Raw genomic sequence first — 26772 nt, forward strand, 5'->3', positions numbered from 1 at the left:
CTAAAAAAAAAAAAAAAAAAAAAATTTGCCGCACATGCTGGCAGGGGCCTGTAATCCCAGCTACTCAGGAGGCAGAGACTGCAGATTGCAGTGAGCCGAACTTGCGCCACTGCACTCCAGTTTGGGCGACATAGCAAGACTCTGTCTCAAAAAAACAAAAAAAAAACCAATTTGGGATATAGTAATATACACGCTCTCATTATTATTATTTTTCGAGACAGGATCTCGCTGTGTCACCCAGGCTGGAGTGCAATGGTGTGATCTTGGTTCACTACGACCTCTGCCTCCCGGGTTCAAGAGATTCTCATGCCGCATCCATCTGCTGGGATTACAGGCATATGCCACCACTCCTGGCTGATTTTTGTATTTTTAGTAGAGACAGGGTTTCACCATGTTGGCCAGGCTAATCCTGAACTACTGGTCTCATGTGATCTGCCCACCTTGGCCTCCTAAAATGCTGGAATTACTGGTGTCAGCCACGGTGCCCAGCCCCATACTCTCCTTATTAATGCATTAAATATAGGAGCAGGTCTAACAAATGCTATAATTTTGACATACTAATGAATGTAAACCATATTTTAAGATACCTGCAACAATAACGTGATATAAAAATATCTGTGATTTCAGCCGGGCGCAGTGGCTCAGTGCAGTGGCTCACACCTGTAATTGCAGCACTTTCGGAGGCTGAGGCAGACGGATCATCTGAGGTCAGGAGTTTGAGACCAGTCTGGCTGACATGGTGAAACCCCATCTCTATTAAAAATGTAAATATTAGCCAGGCATGGCAGTGGGCGCCTACGATCCCAGCTACTTGGGAGGCTAAGGAGAATCACTTGAACCTGGGAGGTGGGAGTTGCAGTGAGCCAAGATCATGCCATTGCACTCCAGCCTGGGCGATAAGAGCAAAACTCCATCCACCCCCACCCCAAAATCAGTGATTTATATTGGTGACAAAGTCAAAGGTTCTGCTAAAACTCACGAGGTTTCCTACTTACACTTAAAATCAAAAAGAAATACTAGATTTGAGTGAGAGGCTCATGAAAATAAAAATGTAATTTTCCTTACCTGTCTAAATACACAGATCTCATGGGGGGTGGATATAGTTATGAACCAGGTTAAGAGCCCCTGTTCCAAAGCAACTTTTGAGATAAATAGCCTGTAGAATAAGATCTAATATTTGAAAATCACGTATGTTTTGCTCAGCAGTAACGTAGGCAACTAAGATTTGTTTTCTCTCTTCTTGCCGCCTTGTTACTACTAATCCTTTGCTTACAACATTACCCCTAAGATGCTTGAATTATGGTACATTTTCATATTCTCCACCTTTGTTCCTTGCCCTTTGCCTTCAAAGATATGTAGATGTTCCTTAACTCCAAAAATTATAAAAACACAAGACAAAAAACTTTATCACTGTTCACTATCAAAGCTACTATTCATTTATCCATTCAATATTTAGAGTAGCTAACTAGACAAAACTAAATAATTGCTGCTTTCGTGGCTTATAGTGGGGAAAGGGGATAAATACCATGATGAAGGAGAGAAGAGTGCTATTGTGGGGGCACAAATTATGGGGATCCAATCTATTTTTTTAAGGGAGGCATCAGGGAAAGTTTCTCTGAAGAAGTAAGGTTGATTCTTAAAGGATAGATGGAAGAGTGCCGGGTAAAGGGGAGGATTGGCATCAGGCTGAAGTCTGGTGCTCACAAAAAACTAAGTGACATCTTAGGTTGGTACAGTGTGTAAGATGACCTTATTTTCTTCTTCAGGTAATTTTTTGAAAACCTGGTTTATATTTGCAACTTACTCTCATTTTTTCTTGGTTCCCATTAACATAGTTATTTTCCCCATAATACCCAAAGTGTTATTTCAAAGATCACAAATAACTGAGCTAGGATGTAGTTGCAAAAAAAAAAAAAAAAAAAAATCACAAATGACCTAACTTTTTTTTTTTTTGAGATGGAGTCTCGCGCTGTCACCCAGGCTGGAGTGCAGTGGCCGGATCTCAGCTCACTGCAAGCTCCGCCTCCCCGGTTCACGCCATTCTCCTGCCTCAGCCTCCCGGGTAGCTGGGACTACAGGCGTCCGCCACCTCGCCCGGCTAGCTTTTTGTATTTTTTTTTTTAGTAGAGACGGGGTTTCACCATGTTAATCAGGATGGTCTCGATCTCCTGACCTCGTGATCCGCCCGTCTCGGCCTCCCAAAGTGCTGGGATTACAGGCTTGAGCCACCGCGCCCGGCCATGACCTAACTTTTGTCAGTTATTGTCATCACTGCTCCAACATTGATAGCAATGGTATTGAGGGCCAGCATATGGAGAACTGGAAGGTCCAGGGAGGTACCAATGTTAAAATACACTTTTTCACCGGGAAGTGGAAAATGTACTTATAGTCTTCATAATACAAATTACAAAAGCTTGATCAAAAGTTTTCTAATAGGCAAATATATAAAAGTAGATTAGTAGTTGCCTAGGGCTGACGGGAAATGGAGTGACCGACAATGGATTCAAGATTTCTTTTTGGGATGAGGAAAATATTCTAAATTTGAATTATGGTAATGGTTGTACAACTTTGTACATATACTAAGAAACAAACTATACACCCTAAATACGTTAACCTTTATGTGGGTAAATTATAATCAATAAAGCTGTTGAAGAACTGGTAAATGACAAGTGCAATATAAAGGTGACCATAAATACGAAATACAGGAAGAAGCAATTTATTTACAAGATAAAAAAGAAGGCTTCTGGTCAGGCATGGTGGCTCAGGCCTGTAATCCCAGCACTTTGGGAGGCCAAGGCAGGCAGATCACAAGGTCAAGAGATTGAGACCATCCTGGTCAACATGGTGAAATCCTGTCTCTACTAAAAATACAAAAATTAGCTGGGCATGGTGGCATGAGCCTGTAGTCCCAGCTACTCTCTGGAGGCTGAGGCAGGAGAATTACTTGAACCCGGGAGGTGGGGGTTGCAGTGAGCTGAGATGGTGCCACTGCACTCCAGCCTGGCCACAGAGCGAGACTCTTGACTCAAAAAAAAAAAAAAAAAGAAAGTGGCTTCCTAGAAATGTTAGCACCGGGGCTAAATTTTGAAAGATGCCTGTATTATTGTATTAGCTTATTAAATATTCTCCTAGTTCCAGTTACCCCTCTACGGTTTTACTGTGTCATTTCTCTGTTATAAAAACTAAAGGAGCCATGCGATAGCTCACACATATAATCCCAACACTTTGGGAGGTCAAAGTGGGAGGATCACTGGAGCTCAGGTGCCTGGAGATTAGCCTAGGCCAACAAAGACAGACCCCGGTCTCTCTATAAAAAACAAAAAATTAGCCAGGGGTGGTGGCATGTGCCTGTAGTCCCCAGGAGGCTGAGGCAGGACGATCACTTGAGCCTAGGAGGTTGAGGCTAGCCACTGCACTCCAGCCTGGGTGACAGTGAGACCATGCCTCCCCCCACCCCCCCAAAAAAAAAAGCCCTTTACCTACAAAAAAAGCAAGAGTTTCATACATTAAAAAATTCCTAAATATGGCCTCTGCTTATCCTTTCAATTCTATATACTTACTCCCTCTTCAGATTATCCTCAGACCCTACCATTGAGACAAGTAACTTTACTGATCACCTGTTGTGTACGGAGCTCTAACACAGCCAAATCCCAAACGCTTTAAGTCTTTCTTTCCTACTTCTTGGATACAAATTATCTCCTCCTAAAAACTTACTTTCTTTAACTTCAACAGCGCATTATCCTGACTCTCCTCCTGCTTTATTAATTCCAAATTTCTTCTCCTGAGTCCTCACCTCTCAATTTACTTTCTCCACTATCACTTATATGCTGATCTTGCTTAGATCTAACCCAGTCCCAATTCCCTGGCCTAGGCTCAGTTCTGTATTTGCTGCTAACGTAACTACACAAGAGTAAAATACAGGATATGCCATTCACCTTAATTTCAACATGTCCAAAGCCATTACCATCCACCATACTTGTAAAATATTAAAATTGGCACCCCTTCCTAACTCCCTAATTCAAACCTCAAATTCTTTTTTTTTTTTTTTTTTTTTTTTTTTTTGAGACGGAGTCTCGCTCTGTCGCCCAGGCTGGAGTGCAGTGGCCAGACCTCAGCTCACTGCAAGCTCCGCCTCCCGGGTTCCCGCCATTCTCCTGCCTCAGCCTCCCGAGTAGCTGGGACCACAGGCGCCGCCACCTCGCCCGGCTAATTTTTTGTGTTTTTAGTAGAGACGGGGTTTCGCCGTGTTAGCCAGGATGGTCTCGATCTCCTGACCTTGTGATCCGCCCGTCTCGGCCTCCCAAAGTGCTGGGATTACAGGTTTGAGCCACCGCGCCCGGCCTCAAACCTCAAACTCTTAAGGCTCAAGTGACTTACCTCCACTCCTCAAAAAGGGGTAACATGTACATTAAAAAGTTTCAGAAAAAAAAAGAAATCAAACATACTCCTACAAAATATTCCCTAATACACCATTAAGAGACCAAATGGCTTTCTTTTTCTTTCTTTGTTTTTGTTTTGAAATGGAGTGTAACTCTGTTGCCCAGACTGGAGTGTACTGGCATAATCTCGGCTCACTGCAACCTCTGCCTCCGAGGTTCAGGTGATTCTCCCGCCTCAGCCTCCTGAGTAGCTGGGATTACAGCATATGCTGCCACACTCAGAATTTTTCTGTGTATTTTGAGTAGAGACAGGGTTTTGCCATGTTGGGCGGGCTGGTCTCAAACTCCTGACCTCAAGTGATCCACCTGCCTCAGCCTCCCAAAGTGCTGAGATTACAGGGATAAGCCACCAAATGGTTTTTTTTTTTTTGAGACGGAGTTTTGCTCTCATTGCCCAGGCTGGAATACAACGGCATGATCTCGGCTCACCACAACCTCTGCCTCCTGGGTTCAAGTGATTCTCCTGCCAAGTAGCTGGTATTACAGGCATGCGCCACCACACCCGATTGATTTTGTATTTTTCGTAGATATGGGGTTTCTCCATGTTGGTCAGACTGGTCTCCAACAACCAACCTCAGGTGATCCGCCTGCCTCAGCCTCCCAAAGTGCTGGGATTACAGTAGTGAGCCACCGTGCCCAGCCTCAAATGGTTTTCTTTAGGGTAATTTTTGCACTGTAAGTTAGCACTTGTATTACAGATAGTGTTTTCTGTATGAAGATACTAAGAGAACAAATAACTGGATGAAGGGAACACTTCCCCCTACTTTTCATTAATTTGCTTAGCAAATCCTCTTTAAACGGATAGAGCTAAGTATTCTAGATAAGAAACTGTAGATGAAAACTATACAAAAAGGCAAAAGTAAATTATCTACATTAGTGGAGAAAATGAATACAAAAAGAAAACAATAAAATTCCGAAGTTTGATATAATGTTTGTTTTAAGTAGCAAATACAAAAGAAACAACACAAGGTCTGGGCTGGAAACATAACACACAGCAAAGGGGAAAATGAAAATGGAGAAGAAGGGATTATTATTCTTACTACAAAAAGCAGTTGCCTGGCCAGGCACAGTGGCTCACGCCTGTAATCTCAGCACTTTGGGAGGCTGAGTCAGGTGGATCACTTGAGGTCAGGAGTTTGAGACCAGCCTGGCCAACATGGTGAAACCCCATCTCTATTCAAAGTACAAAAACTAGCCGGGTGCAGTGGTGGGCACCTGTAATTCCAGCTACTCAGGGAGCTGAGGCAGGAGAATCACTTGAACCCAGGAGGCAGAGGCTGCAGTGAGACGAAATTGCGCCACTGCACTCCAAGCCTGAGGAACAGAGCGAGACTCCGTCTCTAGGGAAAAACAAACAAAAAACAGTTGGCCAACAATGATAAAATGCCAACAACCAAGACAATACCATTTCCTACAACAGCCACAGCACTCAGCAAAATTCACTAACTACCCTCAACAGCTTGATACAATGAAGTGCCACAAATCTCAGCACAGAATTTCTCAGTGTGGTTCTCTGGTCTTTAGTAGAAATTCCTCGTGGTAATTATATAAAAACAAAAATAAAAACAAACAAAAAACAAAGAAAACAAAAAAACAACTCTTGGTCTCCACTCCAGAATTGGTCAAACAAAAATCTGTTGGTAGTGCAGTGTAACCTGCATTTTTTACAAACTCTGTAGGTGGTAATTATTTATACACAGCTGAGGTTTGAAAAATGCAGACTTATCAGGATTCACACGAATAGAGTCTTAAGGGTCCTACTGTTGCAACTAACCAAGGCAATCTCTAAATGTTTCAGAGTACTGTTTGAGGCTCATCTCAATATGCTATCCTTTTAAGTAAACATTCATGTCCTCACATAGTTTGAGATTTAGACATCTTTCCTCCTACTTTTCAGGAGGAGACAAATTCATAATTATATGCCAGGCTCAGAGCAGATGCTCAAAAAGAATGCAAGCCTCACAAAATCATTGTCTGTTCAATGAATTATGCTCAGTATTTTTTTTGTTTGTTTGTTTTTGTTTTTTTGAGATGGAGTTTCACTCTTAATGCCCAGGCTGGAGTGCAATGGCGTAATCCCGGCTCACCGCAACCTCTGCCTCCCAGGTTCGGGCAATTCTCCTGCCTCAGCCTCCCTAGTAGCTGGGATTACACAGGCACATGCCACCACACTCGGCTAATTTTGTATTTTTAGTAGAGATGGAGTTTCTCCACGTTGGTCAGGCTGGTCTTGAACTCCCCACCTCAGGTGATCCGCCCACCTTGGCCTCCCAAAGTGCTGGGGTTACAGGCGTGAGCCACCGCACCCGGCTGCCCAGTTTCTTACACTGTGTCTGGCACAGGGTAGGTACGCTCATGTGAATGTCAACTGAATGAAAGAAATGCTTGTTCTCTACAAGGTACCGTACAAGGTGTTGTATGTTAAATTCACCAAGATAGTCTCAAACTATCAGAGCTCTCATATGAAGAGTAGAAGCTAACAACACTCCCTTCTCTAACAGAAATAAAAAATAATATTATGGAGGTTCAAAAATGGGAACACTAGGATTTCTGTAAGTAGAGATTGGTGGTAATAATTCAATCAAAGGCAAACAGCCAAACACAAAACCAAACTCAACCTAAATAAACAGTGAATGGCTGGGCACAGTGGCTCACACCTGTACTCCTAGCACTTTGGGAGGCCAAAGCAGCTGGATCACTTGAGACCAAGAGTTGGAGACCAGCCTGGCCAACATGGAGAAACCCCATCTCAACTAAAAATACAAAATTAGCCGGGTGTGGTGGCGCATGCCCGTAATCCCAGCTACTCAGGAGGCTGAGGCAGGAGAATCACTTGAACCCACGAGGCAGATGTTGCAATGAGCCGAGACTGCGCCATTGCACTCCAGCCTGGACAAGAGCAAAACTCCGTCTCAAAAAAAAAAAAAAAAAAAAAATTAAATGTATATAGCTATATAATAAAAATAGAATTTCATTATTGTACCCAGCACAATAAGAAACACAAGATACCTCTACGAGTAAGACAGTTCTCTCCCTCAAGGAGTTTCTAGAATGTATTCTTGTAGGAATGCATCTGAAACATGTGAAGAGGTAAATGGTTTCACACATCGATTTTAGATACTTTCCAGAAATCAAAGCATTTGATTACATGGAATTATAGTGTACTTTCCAGTATCATGATGCCTATTACAGGATTTCCTGAATTAACCTCCTAATTACAGGAGGAAGTATATAAATTAAGAACACAGCCTTACAGCCTGGGCAACACAAGGAGACTCTATTTCTAAAAAATAAAAATAAAAATTAGCCAAGTATGGTGGTGTATGCCTGTAGTCTCAGTTACTTAGAAGGCTGAGATAGGATGATCACTGGAGAAGGCTGAGATAGGGTGATCACTGGAGCCCAGGAGTTCAAGGCTGCAGTAAGCTATGATTGAGCCACTGTACTCCAGGCGTAGGTGGCCTAGCAAGAACCCAACTCTTTAAAAAAAAAAGAGAGAGAGAGAAAAGAGTATAGCCTTATTAGGTTGTAGTTCTAGGAAAAGATGGGGGTTGATGGAGGTGAGTAGCAAAGTAAAAATTATTGTTATTATTATATTTTGGGGATTAATAACTATTGTTACATATCAGAATCACCTGGGGAGTTTTTAAAAATCATGACACCTACATCATATCCCAATTTAATTAAATCAAAATACTTGTGGTTAGGGATTAGGTGTCTTTTGGTGTCTTTTTTTTTTTTTTTAAGTTTGCCATTTGATTCCATTTGTAGCAAAATTTGAGAACCACTGGTAGAGTGGAAAGATGCAGCAGGACCTGTACAAATCACACATTAGCTGCGTGACTTCAGGCAAATTAACCACTTTGACTCACATACTTTATATGAAACACCAACTTACAACATTGGTGTAATGATTAAATGAGACCATATGCAATGCCTGGATAATATTGGGACTCTTTTTGTTGCATGCAGAGGGAAAAAAGAATGTTTAGCCACACTGAATTCAACCAATTATTCCCTTATTTCAAAAGTACTTATCAACATTACGAATAACTAAAAGGCAATTATACCTTAAAGTTAGAACAAATCATTATATCAGAGAACAAGAGGCATCTTCTGTCCTACTGATTCCATCAATTTATGTTATGCATTAAAAAACTCTTAAGGCCTTGTTGGGCTTTCGAAAACCCTTTTATAAGTAAAACCTGACTTTACAAATTATATAATTCATTCTATTAATAGGTTCAAAGCTAGACGGCATCACAGGCAGAACCCTGACTCATAATACAATGCTCTTTCCATTTCCCTTTATGTTGAGGATCGAAATGTACTCTCTTCAGCTAAACCTTTTTGTACAGCACTTCCAAAATCCCCATTAAAAGGCTGTAACATGCCCCACTGCTCACACTGACAAGAAAAAGGCAGTATTCTAGTTCTTCGAAGGAGAGCAAGGTAAAGATATCAATGATCACTGAATACCATACTCACTACCATCACCTGCAACACAACCACCATCTGATAATTTTGTCAGATAAATCCTATAATGTACCTGATGGTGATAAACAGACTATTAATCTATAGTAAAACCAACATCAAAATAATGCTTAACTGGGGACTGGAGAGAAAAATAATGCTTGGCTATAATCCAAAAGACAGACTTAAAAAAATAAGTAAATAAAATAAAACTAACACTGTCACAGAATAGAACTTACCAAGGACGGGCAGTGTGTGCATACAAAGAAAAAATCAAATAGTCCTTATCTCAATAAGGATGTAGTTTATACCAACATATGCATTTGTCAAAACTGATCCGGCAGGGTATGGTGGCTCACGTCTGCCAATCCCAGCACTTTGATAGGTCAAGGTGGGCGGATCACAAAGTCAGGAGTTCAAGACCAGCCTGGCCAATATGGTGAAACCCCGTTTCTACAAAAATACGAAAAAATTAGCCGGCTATGGCGGGCACCTACATGTAGTCCCAGCTACTCCAGAGGCTGAGCCAGGAGAATCACTGGAACCCGGGAGGCAGAGTTTGCAGTGAGCCGAGATTGCGCCACTGCACTCCAGCCTGGGCAACAGAGCAAGACTCCACCTCAAAAAATAAAAATCCCACTAAAACATACATTAGTTTATGCTATGTTAGTACTGGTCAACCGATTTTCTTTCTTCTTCTTCTTTTTTTTTTTTTTGAGATGGAGTCTCCATCTGTCACCCAGGCCAGAGTGCGGTGGCATGATCTTGGCTCACTGCAACCTCCATCTCCTGGGATCAAGCGGTTCTTCTGCCTCAGCCTCCCAAGTAGCTGGGATTACAGGCACCCGCCACCATGGCCAGCTAATTTTTGTATTTTTAGTAGAGACGGGATTTCACCATGTTGGCCAGACTGGTGTCGAACTCCTGACTTAAAGTGATCCGCCCGCCTTGGCCTCCCAAAGTGCTGGGATTACAGGTGTGGCATGAGCTACCACACCTGGCCAGTCAACCAAAATTTTAAGGCCACCTGAGATTGAAAATGGAAGCAAAAACAGTAACAAAATAAAGCATCATTTTACTTGTGTTCATACACTGAACACCAAGTTAAATGATGAAAGTTATGAAGACACTCAGATAAGCTCAGAAAAACTTATGTTAAACTCAAGGACTAACTTTGTAACATTTGTTCCAAATTCTAACTTTTCACTTTACAGAATTCTTGACAGCAAAAATTCCTGGTAAACAGTGACAGATCATGAGAAAACCAAGATTTAATGATATTTTAGGTACAGCTTAAATATACTTTAAAACAAAATGATCCAGTCAGGTGCGGTGGCTCACACCTGTAATCCCAGCACTTTGGGAGGCTGAGGCAGGTGGATCACTTGAGGTCAGGAGTTCGAGACCAGCCTGGCCAATACAGTGAAACCTCATCTCTACTAAAAATACAAAAAAATTAGCCAGGCATGGTGGTATATGCCTGTAGTCCTAGCTACTCAGGAGGCTGAGGCAGAAGAATCACCTGAACCCGGGAAGTGGAGGTTGCAGTAAGCCAAGATTACACCATTGCACTCCAGTCTGGGCAACGGAGTGAGCCTCCGTCTCAAAAAAAAAAAAGATCTAGCTCCAGAAACGACTAAAGCCAAGGGTCCTTGATCCCTGGGCCACTGACCGGTATCCAGTATAGAAGCAAAGTGAAGCTTCATCTGTATTTACAGCCACTCCCCAGTGCTGGCATTACCGCCTGAGCTCAGCCTCCTGTCAGATCAACAGCAGAATTCGATTCTCATAGGAGCGCAAACCCTGCTGTGAACTGCAGGGATCTAGGTTGTGCATTCCTTATGAGAATCTAATGCCTGATGATCTGTTACTGTCTCCCATGACTCCCAGACGGAACCATTTAGTTGCAGGAAAGCAAGCCCAGGGCTTCCATTGATTCTACATTAAGGTGAGTTGTATAATTATTTCATTATATGTTACAATATAATAATAACAGAAATCAAGTGCACAATAAATGTAATGCACTTGAATCATCTCAAAATCATTCCCACCCCCACCCCACCCCCCACTAGCTCTGGTCTGTGGAAAAACTGTCTTCCACAAAACCTGTCCCTGGTGCCAAAAAGGCTGGGGACCACTGACTAAAGCCAAGGACAACCCACATACTTTACATGGGTTCCAGTATTTATTCCAAAATGAGATACAAATATATATATATATACACACACACATTTTTTTTTTTTTTTTGAGACAGAGTCTTGCTCTGTCACCCAGGCTGGAGTGCAGTGGCGTGATCTCAGCTCACTGCAACCTCTGCCTCCCGGGCTCAAGCAATTCTCCTGACTCAGCCTCCCGAGTAGCCGGGACTACAGGAGCACACCACCATGCTTGGCTAATTTTTATATTTCAGTAGAGATAGGGTTTCACCATGTGGGCCAGCCTGGTTTCGAACTCCTGACCTCAGGTGATCCGCCTGTCTCAGCCTCCCAAAGTGCTGGGATTACAGGTGGGAACAACCGCGCCTGGCCACAAATTAGTAATTTCTAACAAGTTTTTATCCTGCAATCCACAGATTCAAAAGGGAGAATAAGAACACCCTGAATCATAAGCATCTAATTAAATACAAATAGGTTACTTATATTTACATAAGAGCTCTTCAGCTTCTCTATGAGGCAAAATGCCAACAAGTGAAGAAGTACAGGATGGCTCTCCAGCATCAAATGGAACGATATGGAGGGTGTGAACAGGCATGATTTGGGCTTGACATAAAGGCGATAATGATTCTCAGGAGAACTGGAAGTCAGGACACTCTAGTAACTCCCCTGAGATTCAACAGTCTAATTTGTATTAGTAGGAATAGGGCTATATACATCTCTAACATTTTGTCTAGCTTAAAATGCTACCTAGCATTATTACATTATCTCATAAGCCAGTATAAAGCAGCTCCATGAATTCAGTTTTCCTTCGAGTTAAAAAGCACATTTCTCATGATCTGTGATGTATGTTTTCCTGGTTTTTTTTTAAAGTCCAAGCTAAGCATGAATACTGTAATATATCTTAATGAAGACATACGCAAAGCAGCATCATCTGTTCTCTGGTAACAGCCATTATGTTATTCACAGGATATATGCTCAGTGCCAAAGATAAGATTAAGCTGCTTTTAAAAGTGAAGAGTAAGGATTAACTAGTGCTTTATAAATACGTTCTAAAACATTTGACCTTCAGACACAGAGGGCAAAAATAGTGATTAAAAAACACCAGGCAGCTGGGAGAGGTGGCATTCATCTGCAGTCCCAGCTACTCAGGAGGCTGAGGGGCAGGAGGATCATTTGAGTCCAGGAGTTTGAGGCTGTAGTGTGCTATTATCATGCTTCTGAATAGCCACTGCACTCTGCCTGGGTGACAGCGCAAGAACCTGCCGCTAAAAATAAAAATAATAAAAGATGAAAGAAAAATAGGAAAAACAAGAAAGGAAGGCAGTAGTAGACACAATATCAAACTGCTGGAATGCTTTCTTTCTAGCTACTATCCTTTGAAAATAGGTCTTAAAATTCCAGGACTAAAAGGCCTTAGGATCAATGAGGCCAGTGACACTTTTAAGTAGGGAACCCTTGTTCAAACAAAACCCCACCCAAAAGCTCAGTATGCAAAGGCAAATGGAAATGAGTATTTAGCTGGCAAAAGAAGCCCTAAATCTTTCTGTTCAGCACTCTCCTTTTCATTTAGAACAATCCTTTTTTTATTTTCTAAATGAGGAAACAGATGGGCTCACACAGATTAAGGAACTGACTGACTGTAGATCACCCAGTCAATACTACATGGCAGATCTACAGCTCAAACCTCCAAAACCTATCTAGATAAGAATTTTTCGGTATGTCATAATTGTTTCTTGGGTTGCTGCACAGTTGCTGATGCCTATAATCCCAGCGCTTTGGGGGGCCGAGGCAGGAGGAGCACTTGAGCTCAGGAGTACAAGATCAGCCTGGGCAATATAGCAAGAGCCCATCTATATAAAAATAATAATAAATTTTTAAAATTGTTCATTTGGAGAACTTATTAATTCATTTGAGAATGGAACACACAAAAAAAGGTTTTAACAGAAACTCAATACAGCTGACCCTTGAACAAAAGGGACTTGAAATGCACAGGTCCACTTATACACAGGTTTTTTTCTGCCTCTGCTACCCAAACAAGATCAACCCCTCTTCTTCCTCCTCAGCCCAAAGTGAGGATGATGAGGGTGAAGAGCTTTATACATATATATATAGTTATTGACCATTCATGTTATTGGTAAAGCTACCAGTGAACAGTAGTCTACTAGTAGTTAAGTTTTTGGGGAGTCAAAAGTGGTCCACGCCTGTAATCCCAGCACTTTGGCAGGCCAAGGTGGTTGGATCATCTGAGGTCAGGAGTTTGAGACTAGCCTGGCCATCACAGTGAAACCCCGTCTTCACTAAGAATACAAAACTTAGCTGAGTGTGGCGGCGCGCCTGTAATCCCATGAACCTGGAAGGCAGAGGTTGCAGTGAGCCAAGATCACACCATTGCACTCCAGCCTGGGGACAGAGCAAGATTCCATCTCAAAAAAAAAAAAAAAAGTTATACTTGGATTCCTGACTGCGGGGCATAGTAGGAGTGGGTTGGGGTTCAGTGCCCCTAACCCTAGCATTGTTCAAGAGTCAACTGTAATTTTAAGTGAGCTCTCACATATTAACTCACAAGGTCCAAGGATTTTCTTTTTTTTTTTTTTCCTGCCTCAGGTTTATTTGTACAAATAGCACAGGAGGCCCCCACTCCCATGAAGACGGCAGCCCAGGGCTCGCACCAGTCCTTCTGTCCTCACATTGGCAGACAGAGATACCTACTCTGAAGCCTTTGTAGAGGCCTGGGTGCCTTTGGGAGCCTGAGCTGGAACTGAAGCTGGAGCTGCAGCCTGGGCCTTGGTTGATTCTTGGCCTTGGCTGGCACAGCCTGAGCCCCTTGGCAATGAGGACACAAGCATGCTTCCCAAGCTTGGGTGGGCAATGTAGGCAAGTCAATTGAGTTTGCAGCTGACACCCTTTGGGATCTTGGGCTTAACCTCCTTGGGCTTTACGAGGGTCTTGCTAGCCTCAGCACATGCACTCATGGCCTTGGCATTGTTGGCCTGCATCTTATTCAGGCCCTTCTTGTGCTTCTTGGCAAAGTGCATGCTCCTCAGGAACCTGGGGTCCACCATTTCTGTGCCATTTTTCGGACTGCTTGTGTGTGGTGTGGTTCTTCGACTTGGCCATGTCTGTACCTTAAGCTGTGGCTCCCAAAGCGCCTAGAACCGGAAGCTTCTTTTCTTAAAATATCAAGAAAATGGATACCATTCTCTCACCCTTGCTTTTTTTTTCTTTTTTCTTTTTTTTTTTTTTGATACGGAGTCTCATTCTGTAGCCCAGGCTGGAGTGCAGTGGTACGATCTTGGCTCACTGCAACCTCCACCTCCCATGTTCAAGCAATTCTCCTGCCTCAGCCTCCTGAGTAGCTGGCACTACAGGCGCACGCCGCCACACCAGGCTAACTTTTTTTTTTTTTTTGTATTTTAGTAGAGGCAGGGTTTCACCTGTCTCTACTGCCCAGGCTGGTCTCGAACTCCTGAGCTCAGGCAATCTGCCCACCTCGGCCTCCCAAAGTGCTAGGATTACAGGCGTGAGCCACAGCGCCCAGTTTATCCTTGCTCTTCACTCTGGATGCTATGCTTCTTAACAACAGGTCTCTCAAATTACACAGGAAGGACCTGATTAAGCAGGTCATCTATGCAGGCCAGGTAATTTTCAGTCTCTGTTGCAAGATATACCAAAGTATCTTTAAAGCAAATTCTGGCTGGGTGCGGTGGCTCATGCCTGTAATCCCAGGACTTTGGGAGGCCGAGGCGAGCAGATCACGAGGTCAAGAGATAGAGACCATCCTGGCCAACATGGTAAAGCCCCGTCTCTATTAAAAATACAAAAATTAGCTGGGCGTGGTGGCATGTGCCTGTAGTCCCAGCTACTCAGGAGGCTGAGGCAGGAGAATCACTTGAACCCAGGAGGTGGAGGTTGCAGTGAGCCAAGATTGTACCACTGCACTCCAGCGTGGTGACAGAGTGAGACTCCACGTCAAAAAAAAAAAGCAAATCCTACACGGAGTTTTGTAACACAAAACATAGGGAAGTGATTGAACAAATTTGTATATGAAGGATAAAGGCAGCAAAATCTAACTTTTTAAAATTAGTGACAACACTTCTAAAACAATAGATAACACATAACTTTTATCTAGCTAACACTAAATAGTCAACTTAATTCAATACTTACCAAGTAAATATTTATTAAATATGTACCATGCATAGGTGATACAGAAATAGTGGGGAACAAACTGAAGGGGATGGAAAGATGTTGCTATCCAAATAAAGAACGTTTACGTAAATCTTTATCCTTTTCGCTTCAATGGAAACAGTTTTTCTTTTTTTTTTCTTTTTTTTTTTTTTACATTTCACTTTAAAACCAATAAACCACTTTTGTTTCCATATACCTGACCCTACCACTCCTAAAGCAAATTTACCCTTTCCACACTTTCATCCAATTACTGTGTTCTGCCTTAGAGACTACACCCAGAAGCCACACTCTCTATTCTTGGATGCCTTACCAAACCAGTTCACCAAGCTTTCTTCCTTAGAGCCAGATCCTGAAATCCCATCTCCTCTCTCAGGAAGCCTTAACTTGAAAGCGAGGTTAATCTGTTTAGCCCCACCCACAGACAGCTTAAAACTACCATAACTCTCTCTGCACTCACCACCTTATAATAGGCACCTATTACTATAATTCTGCTCAGAAGTTAATTTATTCATGTGCTTATTCAGTACATTACTCATTGCCCTTATGGGTCTGTATCAGGTCTTAAATAAAAGCTACCAGATAAAAGGACATGTACTGTACTTCGGTTTAGCACTGAAAATGACAATGCTTAATGCTTTTTAATGATTTCAAATACATTAAATTTAACCTGATTTGTGAAATTTATAAAATCTCCCAACATAGATGAATCTCAAAAACATTATGTTAAGTGAAAAGTGCCAGACACAAATGACCTCATTTTGTATGATTCCATTTATATGAAATTCTAGGAAAAACTATAGTGATGGAAAGCAAATCAGGAGTGAGGGGCCTTATTTTCCCACATAGTAGGTTTTTTTTTAAAGGCAAGAATGATTTTAAAACCTCAAATCTATATCATCTCAGATTTCATATTAATATTCACCTCATAAAAGAAATTTGAAATTTTCTTCCAAAAGATTTACTTGCTCATTTACAACCAATAGCACATTTTATCATTCAATTCTCCATTAAAACTATAAATCAGCATTGGAACTTTGTTTCTTTTTTTGTGTATGTGTGTTTTTTTGATGGAGTCTCGCTTTGTCGCCAGGCTGGAGTGCGGTGGCGCCATCTCGACTCACGGCAACCTCCAACTCCCAGGTTCAAGCTATTCTCCTGCTTCAGCCTCCCGAGTAGCTGGGATTACAGGCACGCGCCACCATGCCCAGCTAATTTTTGTATTTTTAGTAGAGACAGGGTTTCACCATGTTGGCCAGGCTGGTGTCGAACTCCTGACTTCAAGTGACCCGCCTGCTGCCTTGGCCTCCTAAAATGCTTGGATTACAGGCATGAGCCACCACGCCCGGTTGAAAATTTTTTTTTTTTTTTTTGAGACGGAGTCTCGCTCTGTCGCCCGGGCTGGAGTGCAGTGGCCGGATCTCAGCTCACTGCAAGCTCCGCCTCCCGGGTTTACACCATTCTCCCGCCTCAGCCTCCCGAGTAGCTGGGACTACAGGCGCCCGCCAACTCACCCGGCTAGTTTTTTGTATTTTTTAGTAGAGACGGGGTTTCACCGTGTTAGCCAGGATGGTCTCGATCTCCTGACCTCGTGATCCGCCCGTCTCGGCCTCCCAAAGTGCTGGGATTACAGGCTTGAGCCACCGCGCCGGCTGGAACTTTTTTTAAGGACAGTTTTATTTGGGTTGTTTCCATGTAAAGACTATGCAACCCAGTCCTTAATTCAAGATACGAAAAATACAAACTGGAATAGAAAAAGGGGCTACAGGCCGGGCCTGGTGGCTCACGCCTATAATCCCAGCACTTTGGGAGGCCGAGGGAGGTGGATCAACTGAAGTCTGGAGCTGGAGACCAGCATGGCCAACATGGCAAAACCTTGTCTCTACTAAAAATCAAAAATTAACCTGGCATAGTAGTGCAAGCCTGTAATTCCAGCTACTTGGGAGGCTGAAGCAGGAGGATCACTTGAACCTGGGAGGCAGAGGCTGCAGTTAGCCAAGGTTGCACCACTGCACTCCAGCCTGGGCAACAGAGTAAGACTTCGTTTCAAAAGAAAAAAACCTGGGCACGGTTGCTCATGCCTGTAATCCCAGCACTTTGGGAGGCCGAGGCAGGTGGATCACCTGAGGTCAGGGGTTCGAGTACAGCCTGGCCAACATGGTGAAACTAAAATACAAAAATTAGCTGGGTGTGGTGGCGGGCGCCTGTAATCCCAGCTACTCAGGAGGCTGAGGCACTAGAATCGCTTGAACCCAGGAGGCAGAGGTTGCAGTGAGCCAAGATCGTGCCATTCACTGCACTCCAGCCTGATCGACAAGAGCGAAAACTCAGTCTCAAAAAAAAAAAAAAGAGTCTCCAGCAAACAGTAAACACCATTCTCACCTATTCTGAATATTTTTGCAAAAGGTATTTTAGATTGTTGCTGAAAAATAGCTTGGTTTTAAACTATATTTTAGTCTCCATTCCATGAAGAGGCTCTTTAATCCCAAAAGTTAAAACATTACTCTAAAACCCTCCAAAGTAAAGTTAACCATTTGACAGAACAATGTCTTTCTATCTCGTCATCTTTTATCCTCGTTACTGCAATTTGCACTCACCAATATTCCACACCAACAAAGGCCGCAATTTCTCTGATATTAAGATTTACTGCCAAACTCAACAGGTTAAAATTACTTATCAAAGTGTGGCTAAGTGATTAAGATTTCTTTTAATACAATTGATTTGAGTAAATTTTAACATAGTTGGTGCTGCTCAAACTGCCTTTGCCATTACCTATACAAATTTAGTCCCGACTGAAATGTGCCAAATATGACCATTCACGAAAGGAAAGCGTAATTAACACTTTTAAAAGAACCACAAAGGATTTTACATAGTATAATTCAACAATTTCATGTCACATCTGCTGCAGAGATCACAAACATTGTCACTATGCCATCTCCTTCCTCGAACCCCCACACCGCCTCCTGCAGCTTTATTCTTGGCTTTTCAAAGGTTTAATCCACTCGGGGCTGCTAAAGGAGGAATCAAGGAAGCATAATTTGTGAACCCAAGCTGAGAAAAGGGCAGGAATATGGGGTTGAGTCACGTCGTTCCGCCATTTTCTAAGCGGAGGAGGAAGACATGTTGGAACAAAAACACAACAAAAGAGCAGCCATTTCCCAAGCCAGCTCCAATAGCAACTCGAACTGACACTGCCGGGTCGCTTCAGCACCTTCAAATCCACTTCACTGGACAAACCTAAGAACATCAGACGTGCCGCCGTAAAAAAGGCAGCAGCCAACCCTTCCGCGTAGGGATCAAAGATGACCCGCACGCCTAACTGCAAACGAAAGCCTCGGGAAGAGAATGACGGAAGCGAAATGGAGCAGTGTAATACAATGAAATAAGTTGGCAAATTGAAATTTACTCAGTGATTGCGATGACTTACAGGAAGGCACCAGCTACAAGGAACCCAGGTAACTAAAACAAGACCCGGATTCAGCTGGTCTCATTACCTGCCTCTACCCACTTCCCCATTCCGTGCTTCCCTCAGCGGATCGCCTACATGCACGGGGTTCTTACCGTATGTGGGGGATGCCAACCCCACCTTGAAGAATCTTATAGAGCTTGCTCTCGTACAGCAACTGGGGATGCCTGGCCTTCTGAGATTCTAGCTTCACTGCCACTTCCTGCAGGGGAAAGAGGGGATGATGGCATCAACATCCCTACGGATTCAGTGTCATTTAGGAAAGGAGAGAGACATTAGCAAAACTCCAAGTCGCGACTACAAGGAAGAAGTGAAAAGCTGGAAAGAGAAAGCTCTCTGTAATTATAAAACGAGGCAACCAGCCTCAAAGGCCTCTTCAGGGGGTAGTGACGAAATCGTACGTCCTCTAAAGTGCAGGAAAATGATTCATCCAGAAAAAAGAAGCAACCTCTGAACGTAGTGAGAGGTTTTTAAGGAACTAGGCAATCGGAAACTGTTCTAATTGGAACAAGAGGCCCAGTAGGATTAAAAATTAAATAAAAGAAAAGCAAAGCAAAGCATGGGAATCACAGAAAGAGGATTTTGCCGTTTCCACCTTAAAAGTCGGTTAAAAAAAAAACAGCTCGACGAAGGGACATTTATGGGACGTGTTTAACAAGCTGGGAAACTAGTTCCCCCAACCTTTCTATCGGGTTCTTGACCCTTTTAGGGAGAGAGCGGGCGAGGATCGCAAGCCAGGAAAACTAGCTCCCTGGACTCCCTGGCGAGTGCGTGCGGTGAGGAAAGGCCCGAGCACTTTGGGGGTGCGCGGTGGTGGTGGGGGGAATGAGGAAAAGCGCAGCGTTATCGTGAACCCCACCCCAGGTGATTACCTCGCCGTTGGTGATGTTGATCGCCAGATAGATGTCCCCGAAGGAGCCAGACCCGATCTTCCGTACCAGTTTATATTTCCCTCCGACAATGAATTCGGCCTTAGAGCCGCTGCTACTCGCCATCCTGAGAGACGAAGATGGAGTCTGGGGCCAAGCCCCGACACCTCTGGGAAGACGACGGAGGCCTCTGGGGCTCCTACACTGGGCAAGGCTACGGAGGAAGGCGGCAGGAAACAGAACACGGAGGCCTTTACCGGCGTTCGGGGCCCAGAATCAGCCGAGCGGAACCTGATCACCGCCGCTCGGTCAGGTTTCTTTTTGCCAGGCCGCAGTTTGTGAAGGGCTTCTCGCGGTTACCAGGCTGGGCCACTTGTTTCTCGGCGGCCGCCGCTGCCTCGCTTGCGCGGCGACGTCGCGGGCTGGAAAAGGGGCGCGGTGAGCTAGGGCGGCGATACAGCTACCACCACTGCCGCCGGCTCCGGCCCTGAGGGACCCCTGTCACTCCGCCGACGCCGCCATCTTGTTACTCCAGCTCCAGCCAACACAAAATGCCCCCAGTCCCCGGGAGCCGCTTCTTCACGGCGCAGAGCACTCTGGGAAAGGGATCTGGGGCGCTCGCTCCGAAGGATCGGCAGCGAGAGGGCGGAACCGGATCCGTGAGAGTCGCGGCCCACGCTCCGAGCGTCACCCTGTCACCGCCCAGTAGCGCATGAGCGCTGCAACTCCTGCTGACTGCGCAGGCGTGCCGCGGCCTGCCTCACCCCGCCCCGGGCTTTCTTCCACTTCCGGTCGGCGGCGGCTCAGCTGGTGTTACCTGTTACTCGCCTCGGACCCGCAGGGTCTCTGGAAGGCTGAGTGGCCCCAGGCCTCGATGTTGGGAGGAGTCACCTTCATGTTTCGTGTCAGGCCTCCTTAGGAGTTGGGTATTGACCTTTGCTCTTTGAGGCGGTTTTTAACCTTTGATCTTTCTTCTGGCCGCTCCCCAGGACCGGCCTATTCCAACCCAGTTTCTGTTTGGAAAGAGGCTATCGCCTCTGGTGGAGAGGAAGAGAAAAGCAGCCCGCGTTGAGGAATCGTTCAGGGCTCTCGGTTATAGCAAAACCTAGCTAATTACCCTTCATAATTAGAATTTTCTTCTCTACTACGGAGTGTTATAGACCCTCTTTCCACAGGAGGGGAAAAAAGAAAGAAGCCGGAATCCCCCTGCCGTCCTACGTCTTTGCATTATTGCCTCACTACCACTTTTGATCTTCAGAAGAAAACCCAGTATCTTGTTCATAGTGAAGATTAGGGATAGATGGAATCAACAGAAAATTAATTTAACAAGAGTGAAAAAACTGTTATGCCCCCCAACCCCACCAAAACAACAACAAAGAATCGTATGTTGGTCATGTTGAAAACCGCAGTATTAACCTGAACAGAGTAGAGGTAACTATTACAAAATTTAATTGACAACATTTAAAGCTACACGGAAATTTTTTTCTTTTTTACTAAAAATCGATCAGAGAATCAAATCTTGACCACATTTTGTATTACAAAATTTGACCTGGGAAAATTGGGTTGAGTAATAGTAATGTTCACAAAAGAAAGCTCCATGGTTTATGCTATCATCTTAAGTCAGACCTCAGTCGTAAACATTTAAGCTAAGCCTATCCTAAATAAAATTTAATTAAAATAGAAATGAGGGCCGGGCGCAGTGGCTCACGCCTGTAATCCCACCACTTTGGGAGGCCGGGGCGGGCAGATGACTTGAGGTCAGTTGTTCGAGACCAGCCTGGCCAACATGGCGAAACCCCGTATCTACTAAAAATACAAAAATTAGCTGGGTGTGATGACGTACACTTGTAACCCCAGCTACTCGGAAGCGGAGGTTGCGGTGAGACTAGATCACGCTACTGCACTCCAGCCTGGGCAACAGAGAGACCCTCTCTCAAAAAAATAATTAATTAAATAGAAATGAGAGAAAAATGTGAAGAATTTTAACTGCACCTTTGAAAGGTGATCAAGTAATTAAGGTTAGTAATAGGGTTCATCTCGGAAGATAACTGAAGAGAGAGGGGAAGAGACTTCCCCTAAAGTTTAGCATGAAGTTTTAAGGCACAACCAACACCCAGGGTGCCCAACTCCCAAATCACCACTATTAGACATCGTTCGCCTTTGGTGACTCTAAAGCATGTTTTGACTAAGTTAAAATCTGCTGTTAAATTCTGGTCTAAAACGCAGCCGGGTGCAGTGGCTCACACCTGTAATCCCAGCACTTTGGGAGGCCAGAGGCGAGTGGATCACCTGAGGTCAGGAGTTCGAGACCATTCTGGCCAACATGGTGAAACCCCGTCTCTACTAAAAAATACAAAAACTAGCTGCGCATGGTAGCGTCTGCCTGTAGTCCCAGCTACTCAGGAGGCTGAGGCAGGAGAATCGCTTGAACCCGGGAGGCGGAGGTTGCAGTGAGCCGAGATGGTGCCCCTGCACCCCAGCCTGGAGACAGAGCAAAACTCCGTCTAAAAATTAATTAATTAATTCTGGTCTTAAAAAAAAAAAAAAAAAAGCCAAGTTTAAGCATCTTGAATTTTCCAGAGATCACTCCTCTTCTGCTAATTTTCTCACACACATCCAAAGTTTAATGGATTCCTCAGCTTGGGGAGTTCTCCATAAGGGGATGAGGTATACATTTAGAATGATATTTTGGTGTTGTGATAAAAATGCTCAATGAAGCCAGGGGCGGGGTAAGGGTGGGCATGGAGTGATCTAAATTAGTGATTTCCAAAGGTCTGTGTATGGACAGGTGCAAGTCGCTAACAAAGTTTTCCATGAGGATGTGAGAAAAGTAAGCAATACATTTTTCATATATTTATCTGATTTCACATTATATTTCATTCTGAGATTTAGTCTTTTCACATATGTGTCATTAAAATGCTCTTTTATGAAATGGTGCCGATGGTAGGTGGTTTTGGTTTTTTAAATATTCTTGCTTGATTAAAAGTTGAGCCTGGGTGCGGTGGCTCACGCCTGTAATCCAAGCACTTTGGAGGCCGAGGCAGGCGGATCACAAGGTCAGGAGTTCAAGAACAGCTTGGCCAATATGGTGAAACCCCATCTCTACTAAAAAATACAAAAATTAGCCGGGCGTGGTGGCGGGCGCCTGTAGTCCCAGCTACTCGGGAGGCTGAGGCAGGAGAATCGCTTGAACCCGAGAGGTGGAAGTTGCAGTGACTGAGATCGTGCCACTGCACTCCAGCCTGGGCTACAGAGTGAGACTCTGTCTCAAAAAAAAAAAAAAGAAAGGAGTCTTCTAAATGTACCAAAGAGCAATTTCTGGCTCCTAGATCAGATGCATTCACTAAAAATATCAAAAGTGTAGAATAAAAATTGTAGACCTTGAGGGAAATATAGAGATCACCTAGTTCAATAATAATAATTGTATTTTTTTAATGCTTTGCAATTTACTTATGAGTCAAAGTCTTACTCTGTCACCCAGGCTGGAGTACAATGGCACCACCATAGCTCACTGTAGTCTGGACCTCGTGGGCTCAAGCAATCCCCCTGCCTCAAGCTTCCCCAGTAGCTAGGACTATAGGCAGGCACCACCATGCCTGGCTAATGTCTTTTTTTTTTTTTTTTTAACTTTTTGTAGAAATAGTGTCTTGCCTTGTTGCCCAGGCTGGTCTTGAACTGCTGGACTCAAGTGATCCTCATGCATCATCCTCCCAAACTGCTAGGATTACAGGCATGAACCACTGTACCCAGCCTGCAATTTAGAGTACTTTCACACATGTCATTTGTGCCCCAGTAAGACAAAGTGACTTGCCCAAAATCATAGATATCTTAGTGGCAATGACAGGACTAGAGCCACAACTACTACCAAAAGAAAGAGAAAAGGGAAAGAGTAGAACACAAATTTGGACAATCATGTCCCAGGGATTACTTCTGTGTTCGTAGGGAATTCGAGATGAATTTTATTAACTTTTTTTTTTCTTGGCTGGGTGTGGTGACTCACGCCTATAATCCCTGCACTTTGGGAGGCTGAGATAGGAGGATCTTGTGAGGCCAGGAGTTCAAAATCAGCCTGAGCAACGTAGACCCCATCTCTACAAAAGTGTTTTTAAATAATAAAAACAAAAACTGGTTTTTTTAAGCCACAGTGTTTACTCAAGGAACGGTCACTGGTAGCCAGAACATACTTCGAGTGAAATGATAGAGACAAGCACAAGAAGTCTAGATGGATGCTAAAAACAGAAGGGTAGCCTGCCAATCTCTAGAATTGTTTAGTGTAAGTAAGTAGAAAAATGGAATGCCTTAGAAACGTCCGTGTCCCAGGTGTTGTTTATTTTATTTATTTATTTATTTTTTTGAGATGGAGTCTCACTCTGTCGCCCAGGCTGGAGTGCAGTGGCACAATCTCAGCTCACTGCAACCTCCGCCTCCTGGGCAAGTGATTCTCCTGCCTCAACCTCTTGAGTAGCTGGGATTATAGGCACGTTCCACCATGCCCAGCTAATTTTTGTATTTCTTTCTTTCTTTTTTTTCTTTTTTTTTTTTTTTGAGATGGAGTCTTGCTCTTGTTGTCCAGCCCGGAGTGTAATGGCGCGATTTTGCCTCACTGCAACCCCTGCCTCCCAGGTTCAAGCAATTCTCCTGCCTCAGCCTCCCAAGTAGCTGGGATTACAGGCGTGTACCACCACACCCAGCTGATTTTGTATTTTTAGTAGAGATGGAGTTTCACCATGTTGACCAGGCTGGTTTCAAACCTCTGACCTCAGGTGATCCACCCCCCTCAGCCTCCCAAAGTGCTGGGATTACAGTCACGAGCCACTGTGCCTGGCCGTAATTTTGTATTTTTAGTAGAGATAGGGTTTCTCCATGTTGGCCAGGCTGGTCTCAAATTCTTGACCTCAGATTATCCGCCTGCCTCAGCCTCCCAAAATGCTGGGATTACAGGTGTGAGCCACCAGTGTCAGGTGTTAAGTCTTACATAGTCCTGTGCATAATCAGCATAAGGGAAGTCATGGAGTGACTGAAAACATGAAGACATTAGAAATATGCAGTTGGGTCAGAGCGATAATGCATTCAGCCTGTTTTTCAGTCTTGGATAGTGATGCCATTTCTGTCCCTTTCTTTAATCAGTCCCTGTTCTCCCCCTCTGCATTGTCCATGGGGTTTTGTGAAAGTGGATTGCTGTATCTATGACAGTGTTTTGCGGTAGGCACGTCTGTGCAAAAGTACCCCAAAGTCTGAGGAAGTTGGGATGCTGAAGAAAGAAGCTGACAAATACAATATTTTAGAAAGAAACATTTAATAGGGAATTATGAACAGAAGCAATTGAGTTCAAGGAACAGAAGCCAAGATGGTAGATCCCCATGCCATTACTCACTAGACCCGGGGCTTATATACCACAGGGAAAGGAGTGGTTCAGATATGAGCTGTAGGACCATTGAAGTGGATAACATCAAAGTTGTTTGACCTAAGAGTAGGATTTACAGTAAATATCTGCTGTTACACAAGGAACAATAGATAAACTGGGAATTTTCAAGGACTTCCTGGAACTGCAGTTAAACCAAAATGGTGGTTTAGTTTCCAAGATGGAGTTGCTTTGTTTGTTTGTTTATTTATTTATTCTTTTAATTACATTTATTTTAATGCTGAATTTACTCCCATGCCATAAGTTTTTGTTTCTTCTGGGATATCTTTTTCTTCTGGAAACAAAAACCTCCTCTTCTCGTTTCAGAACAATCTGTTCCTTTTCAGTAAGGATCATCTCAATGTGGCAGGGAGAGCTCATGTATAGGTTAATCTGACCATGAGCTCTGTAGGTCCGGCGGCACATCTTAGGTGCTTTGTTCACTTGGATATGCTCAGTGACCAGAGAATCTGCATCTAAACCCTTATGTTCAGCATTACTCTCTGTGTTTTTAAGCATGTGCAGCAAAATTCAGCACTCTTTTTGGGCCACCGACCTCGTGTCCAGCCCCACTGCTTGACCTGGGCACACCTGCCAACTCCACCATTGTATCGTCGGAATGGTACGCACTGTTTCTGTAAAGTGACATCTTTCAGATACTTCGTGGCTTTTCGTATATACATACCCTTGATGGCCTGGGCAGTTTCACGAGTGTTCTTAAAGTGAACATGAAGATTGGAACCTCTTGATTTGCATGATTTCGTGGGGTTCTCCGGGTCAAGTGAATAGCGAACCATTTTCACAGATTACCTCAGGTCACTTAGGGAAAGAGCTGCTTTATTTATTTATTTATTTATTTATTTATTTATTTGGGACAGGGTCTCGCTCTGTTGCTCTTGCTGGAGTGCAGTGGTATAATCATGGCTCACTGCAACCTTAATCTCCCAGGCTCAGGCAAGCCTCTGCCTTAACCTCCCGAGTAGATGGGACCACAGGCATGTGCCACTGCACCTGGCCTAACATGGAGTTGCTTTAGCCTCTCATCCAGGAGGAGTTGCTTTAGCTTCCACAGTTAGCAACTTCAAACACATTTGAGACATTCTGCATATATTTCTTACTTTTTATGGCCTCATTAACCGTAAATGTATTTCAATTAATGTCATTTTTTGAATATATGTATTCTTTTGATTCATATAGCTTCTAGATTCTAAGGATTGGTAAGTTCCATATGTTTATTACCCAATGATTTTTTTTTTTTTTTTTTTGAGACAGTCTCACTCTGTCTCCCAGGCTGGAGTGCAATGGCATGATCTTGGCTCACTGCAACCTCCGTCTCCTGGGTTCAAGCAATTCTCCTGCCTCTGCCTCCCAAGTAGCTGGGATTACAGGCACCTGTAATTACAGCCACTGTGCCTGGCTGTTTTTTTGTTTTTTTGTTGTTGTTTTTTTTAGAAACAGAGACGGGGACTGGCCGGGCACCGTGGCTCACTCCTGTAATCCCAGCACCTTGGGAGGCTGAGTTGGGCAGATCACAAGGTCAGGAGTTTGAGACCAGCCTGACCAACATGGTGAAATCCTGTCTCTACTAAAAATACAAAAATTCGCTGGGCATGGTGGCTTGCACCTGTAATCCCAGCTACTCAGGAGGCTGAGACAGGCAAATGGCTTGAACCCAGGAGGCAAAGGTTGTAGTGTTGTAGTGAGCTGAGATCACGCCACTGCACTCCAGCCTGGGTGACAGAGCAAGACTTGCTCTCAAAAAAGAAAAAAAGAAAGAAAGAAACAG

General features: G+C 43.8%; 1 protein-coding gene across 7 annotated transcripts in view; it reads right to left on the minus strand.

Annotated features, from left to right (window-relative positions):
• Positions 1–20198, minus strand: part of CSNK1A1 (casein kinase 1 alpha 1) — a 58141-nt gene extending 37943 nt beyond the window's left edge. For 6 of the 7 annotated variants that reach the window (XM_015141179.3, XM_015141177.3, XM_015141176.3 and 3 more), the window contains exons 1-2: positions 19589–20186; positions 18812–18918 (exon numbers count right to left, since the gene is read on the minus strand). In XM_015141179.3, coding sequence (XP_014996665.1) covers positions 18812–18918; positions 19589–19711 — 230 coding nt within the window. In that variant the 5' untranslated portion in view covers positions 19712–20186. 7 annotated transcript variants of the gene reach the window in all.
• Positions 20199–26772: the final 6574 nt, after the last annotated feature.

Source organism: Macaca mulatta, chromosome 6, assembly GCF_049350105.2.
Source record: "Macaca mulatta isolate MMU2019108-1 chromosome 6, T2T-MMU8v2.0, whole genome shotgun sequence".
Lineage (NCBI taxonomy): Eukaryota > Metazoa > Chordata > Mammalia > Primates > Cercopithecidae > Macaca > Macaca mulatta.